Source organism: Orcinus orca, chromosome 11, assembly GCF_937001465.1.
Source record: "Orcinus orca chromosome 11, mOrcOrc1.1, whole genome shotgun sequence".
NCBI lineage: Eukaryota > Metazoa > Chordata > Mammalia > Artiodactyla > Delphinidae > Orcinus > Orcinus orca.
In genome coordinates, this window is record NC_064569.1 from 38,936,943 (window position 1) to 38,954,747 (window position 17,805).

Consider the following 17,805-nt stretch of genomic DNA (forward strand, 5'->3'; position numbering starts at 1 on the left):
CTCATTGCAGTTTTGATTTGCATTTCCCCAATTCTTAGTGATGTTGACCATCTTTTCATGTGCTTATTGGCCATTCCTATATCTTCTATGAAGAAAAGTCTATTCAAGTCCTTTGCCCATTTTTGAATCAGGCTGTTTGCTTTTTTGTTGTTGAATTTTAGTAGTTCTCTGTATATTCTGGATATTAATCCTTTATCAGATATACGATTTGAAAATATTTTGTCCCATTCTGTAGGTTGCCTCTTTACTCTGTGGATAGTGGTTTTTGATGTACAAATTTAAAAAATTTTTGTAAGTCCAATTTGTCTATTTTTTCTTTTGTTACATGCCTTTGGTGTCATATCCAATAAATCATTACCAAGTCCAATGTTGTGAAGCTTTGGTCCTATGTTTTCTTCTAAGAGTTTTATTATTTTAGGTCTTACATCTGGGTCCTTGATCCATTTTGAATTAATTTTTGTATATGGTATTAGGTAAAGGTCCACCTTCATTCTTTTGCATGTAGATATACAGTTTTACCGGCACTATTTGTTTAAAGACTATCCTTCTCTAGTCAATGATCTTGGCACCCTTATCAAAAATCATTTGACTGGGGCTTCCCTGGTGGCGCAGTGGCTGAGAGTCCGCCTGCCGATGCAGGGGACACGGGTTCGTGCCCCGGTCTGGGAGGATCCCACTATGCCGCGGGGCGGCTGGGCCCGTGAGCCATGGCCGCTGAGCCTGTGCGTCTGGAGCCTGCACGTCCGGAGCGTGTGCTCCGCAATGGGAGAGGCCACAACAGTGAGAGGCCCATGTACCGCAAAAAAAAAAAAAAAAAAAATCATTTGACTGTGTATGGGAGGGTTTACTTTCTGGGCTCTCTATTCTGTCCCAGTAGTGTATATGCCTGTCTTTATCTGCACAGGTATTTTAAACCATAGGGCAATAGTGTTCTGTGACTGTTTATTCTTTAGATCAGAGAAGAATGTGAAGCTGGTGGCTGGCCTGAAGGTGGAGAGGTGTGTTTTTTGTAAACTCCAGTAGCCTTCTCTGAGAATGAATAATATCAGTCATTATGTTCAGTCAGGTTTCTTCTGCTGTTAGAGAAATATTAACCCCTATCTGTTACAGTTTTTTTGTTTGTTTTGTTTTTTTGCGGTACGCGGGCCTCTCACTGCCGTGGCCTCTCCCGTTGCGGAGCACAGGCTCCGGACGCGCAGGCTCAGCGGCCATGGCTCACGGGCCCAGCCGCTCCGCGTAATGTGGGATCTTCCCAGACCGGGGCACGAACCTGTGTCCCCTGCAACGGCAGGCGGACCCTCAACCACTGCGCCACCAGGGAAGCCCTCTGTTACAGTTTTTATAAGAATTTCATGTAAAATAAACCACTCATTTAGTAGAATGCCTGAAATTCAATAAATTTTACCAATTAGATATGCTAGACAAGTAGTTCTCAAAATGTGGTTCCCAGAACAGCATCAGCTGGGAATTTATTAAAAATGCAAATTATTAAGACATAAAGATGGCTAACAGGTATAGAAAAAATGCCCAACATCACTAATCATCAGGGAAATACAAGTCAAAACCACAATGAGCTATCACCTCACACCTGTCAGAGTGGCTATTACCAAAAACACAAGAAATAATGAGTATTGGCAAGGACATGGAGAAAAGGGAACCCTCGTGCACTGCTGTTGGTATTGTAAATTGGTGCAGCCACTATGGAAAACAGTATGGAGGTTCCTCAAAAATTAAAACTAGAACTACCATATGTTCCAGCAATACCACTCCTAGAAATTAATCTGAAGAAAACAAAAACACTAATTAGAAAAGATATATGCACCTCTAATTTCATCACAGCTTTATTTACAATAGGCAAGATATGGAAGCAACCTAAGTGCCCATCAACAGGTGAATGGATAAAGATGAGGTATGTACATGTGTACACACACACACACACACACACACACACAAAATGGCATATTACTCAGCCTTTTATGGCTGAGTAATGAAATGAAATCTTGCCATTTGCGACAACAAGCATGGATGTGGAAGGTATTATGCTCAGACAGAGAAAGATAAACACCATATGAGCTCACTTATCTGTGGAATCTAAAAAAAAAAGCACAAGCTCATAGATACAGAGAACAGACTGGTGGTTGCCAGAAGTGGGGGGTGCGGGTGGGTGAAATAAGTGAAGGGAGTCAAAATGTGCAAATTTCCAGTTATAAAATAGCTAAGTCATGGGGTTGTAATGTACAGCATGGTGACTAGAGTTAATTATACTGCATTGCATATTTGAAAGTTGCTAAGAGTAGATCTTAAAAGTTCTCAAGAAAAACAATTTTGTAACTATATATATAGATGGTAACTAGACAATATATACAAATATAGAATCACTATGTTGTACACCTGAAACTCATATAATGCTATATGTTAATTATATAAAAACAAACAAAATGCAAATTCTTGGGCCTAACCCTAAATATACTAAACCAGAAACTTCTGGAGTAGGACCCAGCAATGTTTTTTTAACAGGCTCTTCAAGTGATTCTAATATGTATAGTTTGAGAATTAGTTCCCAGCATGACAAAAAAACCGAAATTCTCCTGAAGATATATTTACACGTATCTTGTTTATACATTCTCAAAGGCATAAACTAGCAGTAATACGGGAGTTAATTTTAATAACACTGCTTGTCAAAACTTGCTGATGGGCAGGAGAATGAGGTAAAGAGAAAGCCTGCGTGCTCAAGGCCACTACAAGCACGCTAGATGGAGAGCCTGTAGTGGGAAAGAACATCAAAAGGCGGAGGAAACGCAGGAAGGGAAAGGGTATTTTCGTTAATTATTCAGAAATCTCTAAGCGCTGGGGAAAGGCCGTCTCCTGGCTCTGCCCACGCCATTCATTCTGACTAAATGCCTTGTTTCCTTTTCTCTGCCCAGCCTAGTCCTTTGATAAGCAACTCTTCCTCACCTCAGGAGTCTCCTGAGCGGTCCACTTGGCCAGCATGTTCCTCTCCCCGGCCTAGCGAAGTAACCTTTGTTCTCTGCGTTCCTTTTGCTCTTTGGCCTTACCCTAATAGAGACTTTTCACGCCTTAACTGTTTGTCTTTTTTTTGCTCCGGGTATCCCTCTCGGCACGTGCTCTTCACCAGCGGTTACCAATTCCCTTCACAATTCCCGTTCTAGGCTCTGAGGCGCCTCCTACCTACCGCCTCGGGGCAAAGGGTGGGAACACAGCAGGGGCGGGGCCAGGGGAAAGCTGCTCTCATTGGCCAACGTTTGCTTCCCTGCCCCCCCACCTTTGGGGAGGGGGTGGTTCCTGGGAGGGGAAGCACTGCCCTAATTACTGGACTTCACTGCTATTGGGCGCATGGTTTCCCGGTCCTCAAGGCACTGGGTTACCTTCCTCTGTGGGCGGGGCAGCTCCGGGAGGTTCTACCCTCTCTCTGAAGGAGGTTTTCTGGAAACCATCGTTTTAATGTGGATTACTCTGAGCTCCTGAGGGGCCCCGCAACCTCCCTGGCAAGCCTTCTGCCTACATCACTCACAGGACTTCCTGTTGTGACCCCTCGCTTCTGGAGGTGAGAAAGATTAAGAATTTTTGAAACCGGGTTTTAGAAGACCCGTTAATGGAGGTTTTCTGACGGTTTTTTGATGTTCTTTCCCACTACAGGCTCTCCATTTAGCGTGCTTGTAGTGGCCTTGAGCACTCACGCTTTCTCTTTACCTCATTCTCCTGCCCATCAGCAAGTTTTGACAAGTAGTGTTATTAAAATTAACTCCCAGTGTTACTGCTAGTTTATGCCTTTGAGAATGTATAAATGATAAACAACTGTGGAAGGAATGGAAGAGGCAGATGGAGATTCATTATGTAATCAGTGCGGGTAAAGCGAACAGGAGGAAGATTCACTTTTTTGAGAAAATTTCTCAAATTTTCTTTGAGAAAATTTCCCTGTCTTTTATGGATTGAAAACCCCTACATCTTTGTGACCACGGGAGGAGCAGTCCTCCTTGGAGTCTTAATTTATTTGGGCATTCTTTCCCTGTCCTTAATTTTCTCTTTCTAAAAAAGGCGTACCTTAACTTCTTCAGAGTAGATGCTTTCATTTTTAAGGCTCCTTTAGGAATACTCTTATTTATTTATCTATTTTTATAAATTTATTTATTTTTTGTTTTTATTTTTGTCTGCATTGGGTCCTCGTTGCTGCGCACAGGCTTTCTCTGGTTGCGGCGAGCAGGGGCTACTCTTCGTTGCGGTGCGCGGGCTTCTCATTGCGGTGGCTTCTCTTGTTGCAGAGCACGGGCTCTAGGCGTGCGGGCTTCAGTAGTTGTGACACGTGGGCTCAGTAGTTGTGGCATGCGAGCTGTAGAGCGCAGGCTCAGTAGTTGTGGCGCACAGGCTTAGTTGCTCTGCAGCATGTGGGATCTTCCTGGACCAGGGCTTGAACCTGTGTCACCTGCATTGGCAGGCGGATTCTTAACCACTGCGCCACCAGGGAAGCCCTTATTTATTTATTTATTTATCTGTAGCACTTTTTGTATTTTCCACATTCTTAATAATGCACCTATATGAATCAGAAAAATAGGATATAAATATTATTTGAAAAGAAAAATAATTGTTGAAGTTCAGAGGCTGCAGACAGGGCAGAATTAGTTTATCTAACATATTGTTTCAATTTTTTAGGACTCAAGGTGCCTTCTTCAACCTTATCCAGCTACAGGCACAAAGAGACTTGGTACTGTATCTTAAGGATCTTAAGGCAACTGAATCCTGGCGAAAGGACACAGGTGAGGAACATATGAAGAATCGCTTGATAAAAGCAATTAGTAGATTAGGAAAAAGGAGCAGCTGTATCTGAAAGTTCTTACAGTGCCGAAATAATAGTTCTCAGCAGACTAGGTATTTTATCTGTAGTCTGGTCCTTTTCTTCTGGAAAGTCATATTTTAGAATTCTGATACATGAAATGAATGTGATTTTACCCTCTTTTGGATAATTAAGGCCTTTGGATACTAATCTTGAAACCTAATTTTTTTTGCTAATGTTTAAACATACTTTATTGACAGAGACCCTAGAGGCTTTTTCCCTATTGGTTTTAAAAATAGTTAAAAAATAAGTTTAAACCATAACTTTTACTCTTTTGATGGTTGAAGGAGGAAGCATGTAAGAAAGTGGGACAGGAACTATGAAGGGGAATGTTTCCCAAGCATCCAATAAGGGAAATTGGAAATGAGTGGCAAAGAAAGAGTATCTCGGTTTTCCTGAAATCTATGAAAGGTGGAATCTGATAGGCCAACAGGAATCCAGTGTAAGAGGAAAAGCTTGCCAGGTATTTTATATATGAAAACTTTGGGTTGATTTCAAGTTGGAGTTATCCTTGAGTGTTGAACCATCATATCTGTTGTTTTAGAAGAGCAGTGTAGTTGTTGAAGGACAAAACTACTTCTGGTGGTGATGAGGGTGGGGATTGAAATATGTGGGATTTGTTTCCAACATGTGCTGTTTTGTGTCAGTTTATGCTAGATAAATGATTCTGTAGCACATAATATGAATAGTAGAATTCTATGTTTTTAATAGTATAACTTCTGAATCAGTTTAAGTGCTTTGTAAAGTTAGTTCTTTAATCTGTTAAGTTTGTAGTCGTCTTGCAGTTGTAGTATTGGTAGATAATCCAGATTTCTAGCCTAGGTCCACAGGTCCATGTATTTATTTCTTTTAGTATTTGTAGAGAAGGTTGCACCTCTTTTTGGCATATTTTTGTATATTAGTGTCAAAGGAGACTTTTTTGTATAATACTTAGCTGTAAAAATAATTTCAGAACTCTCATATATATTGATATAGATAATTTGTCCCCAAGAGGCAGGGGGTGGTATGAGGCAAGACCATGCATGAGCTTCCAGGCTTCCAGCTCATGCTTAATTGTCCCATACAATTTCACTTACCAGACACAAATTCAAAAATAAAGTTATTAAGAATTTTAAGATAGCAACCTCAGTATTAAACTTCACACATGGAGCCCTGTGTGACTGCACTAGTCACATGCCCAAGAACCTGGCCCTGCTAATTACATTAAAGAAATTTTCTCCAGTGTAAAAGATGAGGGATGCGCATTCCTTATGTATTCCTGTTGTGTTATTTATCTTGTGCAAAATAGAAGGCTCATTCACACTGATGACATTCAAAGTGTTTCTCCATGGTGTGACTGCTCATCCATTACCTAAGGATAGAGAAATTGCCCCCTACTCATTGGTAACATTCATAAGATTTCTGTCCAGTGTGAATTCTCTTAGATTGTCTAAGGGATGAAAGATCAATAAGTGCTTTTCAACACTCATTGCATTCATAGGAGTTCTCCCTACTGAGTACTCTCTTATGCACAGTGAGCAAAGAACTTCAGTGGAAGGATTTTCTCTACTGATTACATTCATAGGGCTTTTCTCTGATGTGGTTTGTCATGTTTCCTAGGGGATGAAGTAGCACTGAAGGCTTTCCCACAGTCAGAGAATTCCATTTTGTGTTCTGTTTTACACAGTAAGGGAAAAGCTACTCCTGAAGGATTTTTCATATTGATTATAAGCATAGGGTTTTCTCAGGTGTGAGTTCTCATGAGTGCTTCCTGAAGATTGTTTCACAATCATGGCATTCATAGAGTTTCTCACCAGTCTTATGTGTGCAGTGCAGGTAGAATTTACACTGAAAGCCTTTCCATATCAATTACATTTATAGGGATTGTCCCCAGTATGAATTCTCATGCCCTCCAGGGACAGATCTAATGCTAAAGACTCAAAAACACACTTATGTTCATAGTGTTCTATTCTAGTGTGAATTCTCATATGTATCCAAAGGGATGAGTGATAACCAAAGGCCTTCCTATAGTTCTTACACTCTTAGGGTTTCCCTTCATTATGTATTCCCATATGCATAGAAAGTTAAGAGTAGTACTGAAACATCTTCCACATTAATTACATTCACAGCATTTCTCACCAGTAGGAATTTTCTTGTGTTGAGTAAAGGAGGAAAAACCCTTTCCTCCTGCAGTGTCTCTCCAGTGCCCTCTACTGACAAGGCTTAACATCATGTCAGCTGGAAAAGGAAAAGTATTTAAAAGGCCCAGATCCATTTTCACATATCCCACAACAGAGGGTTAATTTGGTGAAGAGGCAATAAACTGGTAACTGGAATAGCTAGTATGGTAGAAATTATGGTAGGAAAAGGAGAATATGTATTGCTTGTTCAAAGCTTTGATTAGTGAAATGATATAAGAAAAGAGAGATGGTGCTGCAATTTCTCTTCCCTAGGTGGAAGAGGAAAATTTGAGATCCTTGTTGGGTTTACTTGTGAGATGTGGAGAATTCTCATTCTGAAATTTTTCTTTTATACACCATTTACCTTCTCATCTGTAAATGTGAATAATATTATCCACTTGTCAGTGTTGTTGAAAGAATTAGTGATAATTTATAACTAATTGTAATGCCTGGTCCATAGGCCTTCAATAAATAGTAGCTCTTCTTCCCTAGATGGATCAAAGGCTGACAAAAATCCATGGGAGAGTAGTTGTGTTAAAATTTAAAAATGGGTATTATTTTCCCAGGAAATGGAGAATTGTTTTTTTGGTTTGTTTTGTGGTACGCGGGCCTCTCACTCTTGTGGCCTCTCCCGTTGCGGAGCACAGGCTCCCGATGCGCAGGCTCAGCGGCCATGGCTCACGGGCCCAGCCACTCTGCGGCATGTGGGATCTTCCCGGACCGGGCCACGAACCCATGTCCCCTGCATCGGCAGGCGGACTCTCAACCACTGCGCCACCAGGGAAGCCCGAGAATTGTTTTTTGAATTGAAATATTTAGAACTGGAATTTTGAAGAAAAAATTGGGGGAAGTTATACAGTATAATACAAGAATGTGTATTGTTAAATGGGAATGCAAATAAAGCCTGCTTTTGGCTGTATTCTTTAGCATGGAAAAAAAAAGCAATTTTTAATAAGTGAATTCAGTTTTGTGGAACTTTAGGTGTTTAGAGATTAGGATAGAAATAAAGTTCTTCATGGTGGGATTGGTATATCAAATTGGGCATGTAGGTATGAGATGTTTTAATTCTCGGACTATAGGAGTTAACATATACATGGTAAATGATTGCTACTTTGCAAATTTCTGTTTCTGCTTTGGCTTCATTTGTACAATATTCTGGGAATTTGAAAAGGGGTGGATGGCTGGGAATTATGATAACAGAATTGAATGATCCCCAGGATGTAGTGTTATTGGGGGGCTGCAGTATGACTGTGTCTTACGATTTTCCAAGCCTCATGTTGAAAGTATAAATCCTCAGAGAAATGGGTTTTCAGCTTGAGATGTAACTGACTGTAGTAGAACAGTTCTTAGATGTCCCATATTTTAGACTCATGGAAAGACTTAACTATTAATAAGCCTTGGATGAAAGGCTTAATTTGTATAGCATATCTTTGTTTGGGTTAGATTTCAGTAATACCAAAGCCCATATTTCTTTCTTGCTGTCATTTTTTTGGGGGATATAGATTTTATGTATGTGGGGATGGGTATTCTTAGAGCTTCTTGGGAGGGGTTAGGGAAACCAGATCTTCATATCTGCAGGCTAATTGCTGAGAGGTTTGCCTGGTCCTCCAGTAAGATCACCTGGATCTAGATTCTCTGTACTCACTTCTGAACAGTTGGGCTGAGGATTAAAATGATGAATGTCCAATTGCCAGACTGTCTCCATGCTTTTAAGGAATCTTGATATTTTATCTTTGCATTCCTTTTTGTGAAACCACTTTAGTCCTCCCGAAAGCCATGAGTGGACTAGTGGGCTTATTTGCTCAGATAACTGTTGTGGGGTTCTTTGCATTAAAGTGGAAGGCACAATAGTTCAGAAGAGGAAAAGGGTTTTACAATATAAAACAAAATGAGATGGCAAGTTACTTTTGCAAAAAAAGAGCTAGCAGTTTAAGGTCAGTTGTAATAGATTGTTGAACAGGTTTCTGTCATTCAGTTTGGGGAGAGATAAATCAAATCAGTGCAAGATAACTGAGTCAGAAAGACCTAGCCCCTGGGAACCCCAGGCCTGTGGATCAGGGAAGGGCAGTGAGATATAGATTGAGGTTAGATCAGAGTGTGCTACTGAATTTTGCTGTGCTCTGACATGGAGTTATCCTTGGTGACGTTAGAGTTATATAACTCTGTATGAGGGAATGAGATTAATAAAACCTTGATGTTCTTAGAATTTAGTATAGTAATTAAAGGTTGCTTATTGTCTAAATCAACGAAGATACTCTATAGACACCTCATAGAGGCATGACTACCCTAGAGGAAGGGTCTTGTTTCCAACCAAGGACAAAACGATCTTGCTCTGGAACTTGAAGCAGAAGGATTACGACCAGACATTATTCCCAAGTATACTTTTTCCTCTCCCCCCACCCTCTGCCACCTCCAGCCCCCAGGACTTCCAGAAATTAAGAGCTATTGTTCTTTCTCACAACAGGGTGGTGCTGTCCTCTCTAGGTGATAACTTCTAGTTTGTAATCATAGACTATTAAAATTGGAAGGGATAGTTGAGTCTTATATTTCTGCAGCTGGGGTTGGTAATTCCTGATTGGGGGTATGATGTTGGTTTGCACTGACTGTTTTCCTGAAGAAATCATTTTTTCCTGAAGTATCTTTTCCTTTTGGGGTGTCAGATAATGGGGGCTAGCACGTAGATTTATTCTAAAGAGGGAGGGATTGGTGCTATGGAAAATGTCAACTGGCTTTCTTGCCCTCTGAACCAGCTGAGTGGTGGTGGGGCATTTGTTTCCTACCTCCCATTTTTGGTTATTCCTCTATTACTTACAGCATATTTATACAGAAATCTATATGAAATGAATGGTTATATATAAATCAAGATGTTTGCTCTTTTTTGCCATAGGTGTTTTTGATATTTTTTCATGTATTTCTTTTCCTTTGATTTCAACCTCTCCCAAAGGTTTCCAGTTGGCCTCCTTTCTAATCACAGGGGTATCAATAAACATGGTTGTTTGATCTGGTTCTTGTCTTTCTTTTGTGATGATACCATTATGTGCAGCCAACCTGATTTTACCTGGAGTCAGCTGATTTGAAGGTCAGACTTCATTGACTTTCCTCCTATTCTCAAAGCAAACGCTTTAGTTTCTTTTTTTCTCTGGTGGTTGCCCCATCCTGTGACCACTGGCCTATGCAACCATGAAGAATAGCCACACATGGGAGAAATCAGCACCATGTGGTTCTGCCTCTCCATCTGGCAACTCTTCCTTGATGCACTGTCCCTGTGCTGATGTGTTAGCCCCTGCCCCTGGAGATCCTCAGCGTCCCAGTACTCTGCCCTGATTAAAAGATTGGGAGAAGGTACAGTGAGTGCTTATAGATACTCTTGATTCTGAGCTGTGATTATAAACTTCCCTCTAGTCTATAATGGAGATGTATAAGGGGGTGGGGAGGGTCAACCTTGGAGAAAAGGAAACCTAGCATAGTAGTTTTAAGAGCTCAGGCCTTAGAATTAAGTAGACTTAGGTTTAAATCCAAACTCTACCATGTACTACTGTGTGACCACTGACATCTGTGTCATTATTATTGTATCTGTCCTTCACACCTTGGCCCTAACCCACCTTTCCAGCCTCATCTCCTGCCACTTCCCTTCTCATTGTCTACTCTCCCCCACCCCCCAACACTTGTGTTTTAACCAGGAACTACCTGGGAGCTTGTTGGAAAGGTAAAATCTCTGGATCCATCCCAGATCTAATGTATTGGAATCTGCACTTTATGAAGTAAGTGCACATTAAAGTTTAAGAAGCACTGGTCTAAGCAACTTCCTGGAACTTTGATTCCTGGAAGAAACAATGCCACAGTCTAGCCTATGACTGCAGATTATATGTGAATGTTCTCTGGAAAAGTATGATATGCTTTGCAATTTGAGGTATTCTTTGAATTATTCCCAGCTAAACTGTGTCCAAAATAAGAGGCACTTGAGCAACTGGCTTCCTTGGTTGCCTTCATTTCCAGTCCTTTGAAATTCATCCTGCTCTTTTCTCCTGATTTTCTGGGAGTTTCCTTCTGAATCCAGAGAAAGCCTCCTCACCAGCAAGGAACTTAAGCAGACTCAATCAAATGCCTGCTATATATAATGAAGGATAGTGTTAGGTACAGCATGGGGCATAGAAATTCAAAGACTGTCTGACTCTCAAGGACCTTTTTATTTAGTTGGAAAGACATTAACATTCAGAGTAAAATAACTTTATGCTAATTTTATGCTTTATATTTGAGTAGCTCTTTGTTATCTACCATCACCTCTTTTGAATCTTTGCAATAATTCTGTGATATTGGTAGGAAGGGATTATTAAGGCTTTTTATTTTATTTTTTTAGATAAACAAGTAGGATTCAAAAATATTAAGGGATTATTAATGTCATATGGCTATTAAAGAGCTAGGATATGTATCCATATTTTCCAGGTCCAGGTTTTTTTCTTTTTTTAAATATTGTGCCACATTGTACCATCTAATACCAAATTAATTTAAGATAAAGAAAAAACAGTATAGGATTGCAGAAGTAATTGTGGGAGTTAAAAGGAGAGAAATTATTTGACTGAAAGAGTCTGAGGAGGCTTCAGTGAAGGAAGCATTTAGTAGGACTTTGAAAGATGAGCAGGATTTATCTAGACAGGGAAGGGATAGGCAATCAGGACAAGAAGCAGAAAAGCACAAAGTCTGTTCGGAGAATAATGATTAGACCAATGTTCTTAGGCTATTTGGAATCTGGATTGTTCCAATCCAATTAAATGAAGCATCTGAACTTCCTAGGTGTGGGAATTATGTTTAGGATAGAGGGACCACAGTGGGTTCTTCCTTTGTTTCATAGTCTTGCAAAAAATCGACCGTGCAGAGAGTCAGGGAGATATGACTGCATGTATCTATCTGGTGGGACCTAAAGGTGGGAGTTTCTCGGCCGGGTTGTGTTTTATAGACTACTACACCTACTTTCTGAAGGCATCGTATTACTTGTGGATGGTTGGGAGCAACTTCTCTCACTTTGGAGAATGTGGATAGATGGCGTGCGGGACCACAGGAAAAATAGTGACCTTCAGAAAGCAGCTGAGATCAAGATCAATGAGAAGTATGAACATAAGAGCAGGAAACAAAACCCTGGACATTATGAAGGTGATTCTTTAGGTCTGCATAGGCTCTGAAAATCCGGATTGGTTTAGACCTAGAAGGAAGTGGCGTCTGATTGGCTATTCAAAGTGAGAAAGACCCGCTACCTGGTTGGAATCTGCCGCCCTCTTACTAGGACGTGACGTACCTGCCTTTGTGACGTGGCCCAGCCAGCCTCAGCCTTAGCTCACACCTTGGTGAGTGAGGTCCAAAGCCAGCGGCCCCGCGGAAGTGGGAGCGGGGCCATGGCTGAGGGGGCCGAGACCATGGGCGAATCCCAAGGTGCTGACGTTAAAACCCAGCAGACCACGGAAAACGTCCTCGGGGGACCGCCGAGGCGGGGCCCGCTCTCCGTGCTCAAAGTGTCCCAGCTGTTGCTCCAAGCCATCGCTGCACACAAAGGGCTGACTCTGGCAGCTCTCAAAAAGGAGCTCAGAAATTCTGGCTACAGAGTGAGCAGGAACTGCGGCCACCACTTGCACGAAGGGTCCGGGTCTCGTGTGAAGGGCACCCTCCTCCGGGTCAGCGGCAGCGACGCCGCCGGCTGCTTCAGGGTCTGGAAGATTATGAAGTCGAAGAGAAAGCCGGGACGCCAGAGTTTGGAGGAGGGTGTCCGCTCGCCCAGGAGAACCCTTCTCTGGACGCGGAGCCCACGCAGGCGCTGCGGGAGACGCAGGGCGGCCAAGAAGGCCCAGGAAGTGTGGAGACAGAGCTTGAGGGCAGACATGAGGATGAGGAGGCTAAGGCCAAGGGCCAGGGAACCGGTGAGTTCCAGAGCCAAGGAGGAAGGGAGGGCCAAGGCAGTGGACGAGGGGAGAGGACGGACCGAGAAGGAAGACATCAGGCCCAGGACCCCAGACAAGAAGAGGCCACGCTCGAAGCCCAGGGAAGCAAAGAAACAGGCCCCGGAGAAGCCGGTGAAATGTACCATCCAGAAGCCAACCTCCGTTAAAACCGACAGGGCTTCGAATAGGCGGGGGAGGACTCGTGACCCAAGGGCTGCTCGCACAAAGACTGCCATTAAATCTGAAGGTCCTCAGAATGCAGCCAGGAATCCATAGTGCGGGAGCAACTTCCCTTCCTCCGGGCACAGATGCCTTTCCCCGCAGGCTCCAATGAGAGCAGCTCCATACTCACTGAAATGGGCAAAACTATTTACAAGACCTTTCCACCACATTGTGTCTGTTTCCTCTCTGCCGCACCTGGAAGGGAAAGGGTGGGTATTGAGGCGAGACCTGTAGCAGAAGCATGACGGGTGAAGAGAGAAAAAGGAGTTGAGATTCGGTTCCTGTTGCAGGAGCCAAGAAAATGCCTTTCAGAAGGAAAGAAAACAGGTAGAAGAAAGCCAGCAACTTCATGGGATTAGACGAAGTGTTGAATTAATGTTAGATACCCTAGCAAATACATATTGAGTTCTGGGGGGACGGGCATGTAAGGAGAGAAGTGTGGGCATCACTGGGGCAAGAGAAGAATAGACAGCCTTTAGGCTAAGTGGTCCCACTGATCCAAAGTGTTCTTACCTGAAATTCCTTTTAGGAAAAAATCCCTTCTCCCAAAATTGATTGTAATGGGTTGGTAGTTTTTGCCCTGATTTGATAATTGTTTTAACTTAGAAAATATGTCTCATATGTTAATCCTTAGTTAAGTAACAGTGTGTGTGAAAGCTAGCACAAGGCTTGACACATGGTAGGTGCTTATCACAGAGAGTTAAATATGAGTATAACTAATTTGTGATGGAGTGATAATGTGCTACAGCAGAAAACTACACTGGATCAGTACTTAATGAGACCAGGATTCTAGTCAGAGTTCTGCCACTCTGACCTTAGCTGAGTTATTCACTTAATCATTCATGGTCTTGGTTTCCTTCTCTGTAAAAAAAAGTTGGAATTGGACTAGGATTATTTTAGGTGATATTAAGTGTCAGCAAAATGATAAGAGGGACTTAGACATCATGGTATATGCTTTGATTGACAAAATGCATTAAGGGAATTATCAACTGGGAAAGTAATAGCTCCTAGAGAGGAAACTATTAAGATATACAGAATGCATATCAGAAATATAAGACGGAGAAGGCTAAATAATGAATAGCTAGGTCTTTGCTCTTCTTAAAAAAACAACATGTACTAAGCATTATATACCAAATTGGAGCAAATGTACGATTTCTTTGGGTTCTGAAAGCAGGGCTTAAGCACAGTGCGAGAGTAGTTCTCAGGCCATAGGCCATGACAGGACACAGAAATGATGCCTAGGGAAGTAAACATCAGTGTTTTTTTAGAGTATACCTGACCAGTCTTTCCCCAGGGAAGTCTGATATCTTCTACAAGGGGGAACAGGATTTGTATTTAAAACAAACAGACTTAAGTGATGCTGATATTCACTCTCACACCCTTAAATGGGAATCACTGCTTTAAGCCTATACAGTGTAACAGCAAAATGCTTGCAGTGTATCTCATCAATAGATGATTTGAACTTTGAAATCTGCCCCTGCTGTAGTTAGGTTTATTGTGCACTTGAATTGTCTGTGAGTGGCAGAATGAAGCAAACGGTCAGAAAATAGACACCTGAAAAGAGGTAATGAGAAACATTGTCTATTGAACACAGAACAAAATTAATCAAATGCTCTTGTGATAGCCAGATGTATTGCTCCTTCATAGTCCCAGGATGTTTTTACCTAAAGAACAAGATGGTCTGGAATTAGAAATCCTTTTCCCCTAAGTTAGGATGGGAAGGACACTGACAACAATTTGTTTTCTAGATTTCCTAAGAATCTTCATGCTTCTGTTTGTATTATGATGATTTCTTCATTTAAGCAAACTTCATTCACTCAGTAAACTTATCAAATTTATTAAGTGCCAGACTTATATAACTTACATAGCTAACAATGGTCATTTCAGATTATTTTTCATTTATAAGCTTTAGGGTGGTTCTGATGAAATATGAGAAATGACCTTAACTCATAGGTAGGCTATCCAGATTATCTAGACCATACTTCTGTGGAAGAAATTCCTAAGAATAACTCATCTCATCCCTGTTGTTCACAAATGACTAAGTGTCTGCAAGATTCTAAACCCTTTGCTGGGACTAAAGATGGATAAAACATAATCCCCACTTTTCAGTGCTCACATTCTAATGGCATATTCGGGTATTTAACCTTGGTCAGAGCAAATAGGACATCCCTGACATCAATTCTTTGCTCTTCTTTTATCTCAACTGCCTAGTGTAACGATGATCAGAAAATTGTTGGACCTTAGAGTTGTAATGTCCTCTAGCATCAAATATTCAATAGTTGTTGAAAAAAAATACAAATGGCCTTTAAAAATGTGAAAAAAGTGGGCTTCCCTGGTGGCGCAGTGGTTGAGAGTCTGCCTGCCGATGCAGGGGACGCGGGTTCATGCCCCGGTCTGGGAGGATCCTACGTGCCGCCGAGCCGCTGGGCCCGTGAGCCATGGCCGCTGAGCCTGCGCGTCCGGAGCCTGTGCTCCGCAACGGGAGAGGGCACAACAGTGAGAGGCCCGCGTATACCCCCCCCCCCCACATATATATATATATATATATATATATATATATGAAAAAAGTGTAACTTTACTCATAAGGGAAATGCACATTAAAACAATAAGACAGCATTTTTAATCTAAAATGTTTAAGAACCTACTCCATTGGTGAGGCTGTGGGGAAACAGGCACTCACATACAATGCTAGTGGGAGTGTAAATCTCCATGACCCCAGTGGAAGAAATTTGGCTTTCAGAATTACAAATTCAGATGTCCTTTGACCCAGTGGAACCACTTTTAGGAATTTACCTTTTAGATATTAATGCATTTGTGAAAAGACTTATGTCCAAGGTATTTACTGCAGCATTGCACTAAATGATATTAATGGAAATATCACTAGGGGACTGGTTAAACTGTGAACCTTCAATACAGTGAAACAGCATACAGCTACAAAAAGGGGGAGATTCTCTATGTATTGTTATGACAAGCTCCCCAAGATAAATTAAGTGGAAAAAATTCAAGACATTGAGTATACAGACTACCTTTTGTGTAAAATGAAGGAAAACATATCTCTTTGCAATTGTATAAAGAAACTCTGGTAGATTACACACAAAAAATCTAAGTGGTTCTCTATTGTGAGGGAAGGTGATGGGAATTGTAGGAAACACATAGAAATGTGTTTCATTTAACACATTTTCAGATTCGTATAAATTGTAACTTGTTCAAAAAGAAGGTAGAAATTTCCACATAATTGTCAGTTATAGCTTTTTCGTTTATAAGGTGGTTTATACTTTCGCATGCACTATTTCATTTTACTTCACTACAATCTCTTAGATTTTAAATTAAAAAGCTAATGTTTAGAAAATGTACAATTTAGAAATTGACTTTTAACTGCAAATCCAGTGCTCTCTTCACTACAGTTATAGATGTTGAGTGGGGCCTCACCATCTACTCATTAGCTCTACATCTTTTTTTATGTAGGGAAAGGTCAGAAGTTTAGAATTCATTTATACACTTGAGTGTTTTAATAATTTAGCGGTTTCTTGTAGGGAAAAGTGTTCTCCAACACATTGGGGGGAGTGTGTTTTCAGAACATGAAAATATTTCCATTTGTCAGTGGTCTCAAAGCAATAGATTTCTCCTATTCTTCTTTCTCCTCTGAGGACTTCTAACATGGCAAGGCTGTCTGGTTGGGCTGCAGATCCAGCCAAAACCTAAGGGCCTAGCAAGGACAGGAAGACAGGTTGCTTGGGGAATTAATTGATGGACACCATGCTGGAAAGGACTTTAAAAAAGCCAAAGAATTTGGAAGAGAGGAACTGAAGACTGACGGAGTGTCAGCATGAGTCCTGTCAATGCTAGGAAAGACACTGATAGGAGAGTAAGTAGAAGGAAGTCAGGATTTCAGTCGACCACTGGAACTGGCTGAGAGAACAGGCCCATCAATGAACAATCACAGTTGTGTTTCTCCTCCCTCTGTCAGTTCCTTCCCTCTTCCCCTTTTTGGTTAGGGGAAAGATCAGACATGTCAAACGTTTTACTCCAAGTGCCTGGGGGGGGAAGTAAGAGTGAACGCAAGAAAATAATGAAACATACGCAGTACGAGGCAGGTAGCAAAACAGCCTGGCTGGTGTTAAGAAAGCTGCAGAGGCAGATCACCCCCTAAGCAGTAGGACTGAAGCTCTTGAAGGCAACTCCCATGAAGAAGAGCAAAGCCTTTGGGCTGCACCCAATGCCTGCAAAGTGATTCCCTCTCCCCACCCCAGTGAAGCTCCATGGGTGAGAGGCCATGTCAGTGGGTCACAGGCTGGTGGTTTTACCCAGGCCAGGTTTCCATGTTTTTTCCCCACACTGTTTCTTACCCTGTCCTCTTGATACCCTCTACCAGATGCCCATCCTCTTCACCCTCAAAGGTGAATGCATCTGGCGGACCCAGTTCCTGTCTAACCCCATCTGTGCAGGTTTCCTCTGGCTCCCCCCAAACCTCCAATAATTGCAAATTTGTCTAGGGGGTCAGTTCAGTCACCACCACCACCTCAGGCTCCAGACTCAGGCTCAGCACTCTAAGGGTCTCTCAAGAGTGGATCAGCCCTTAAACGACCCTGAGATGGAAGGCGTCCTTAAATTCATGTGCTAGGCCCTCACTCAGCTCACCCTTGGCCCG

The 17,805-nt window shown here is 41.8% G+C and overlaps 1 protein-coding gene across 1 annotated transcript; it reads left to right on the forward strand.

The window, feature by feature from the left end:
* Window positions 1-12,395: 12,395 nt before the first annotated feature.
* Window positions 12,396-13,211, forward strand: LOC105748207 (testis-specific H1 histone). The gene has a single exon (XM_012534585.2). The coding sequence runs from the start codon at window positions 12,396-12,398 to the stop codon at window positions 13,209-13,211; it is 816 nt and encodes a 271-aa protein (XP_012390039.2).
* Window positions 13,212-17,805: the final 4,594 nt, after the last annotated feature.

Excerpts from the sequence above, each read along its gene's own strand:
- LOC105748207 (XM_012534585.2), top strand. The coding sequence starts at position 12,396 with ATGGCTGAGGGGGCCGAGACCATGGGCGAATCCCAAGGTGCTGACGTT.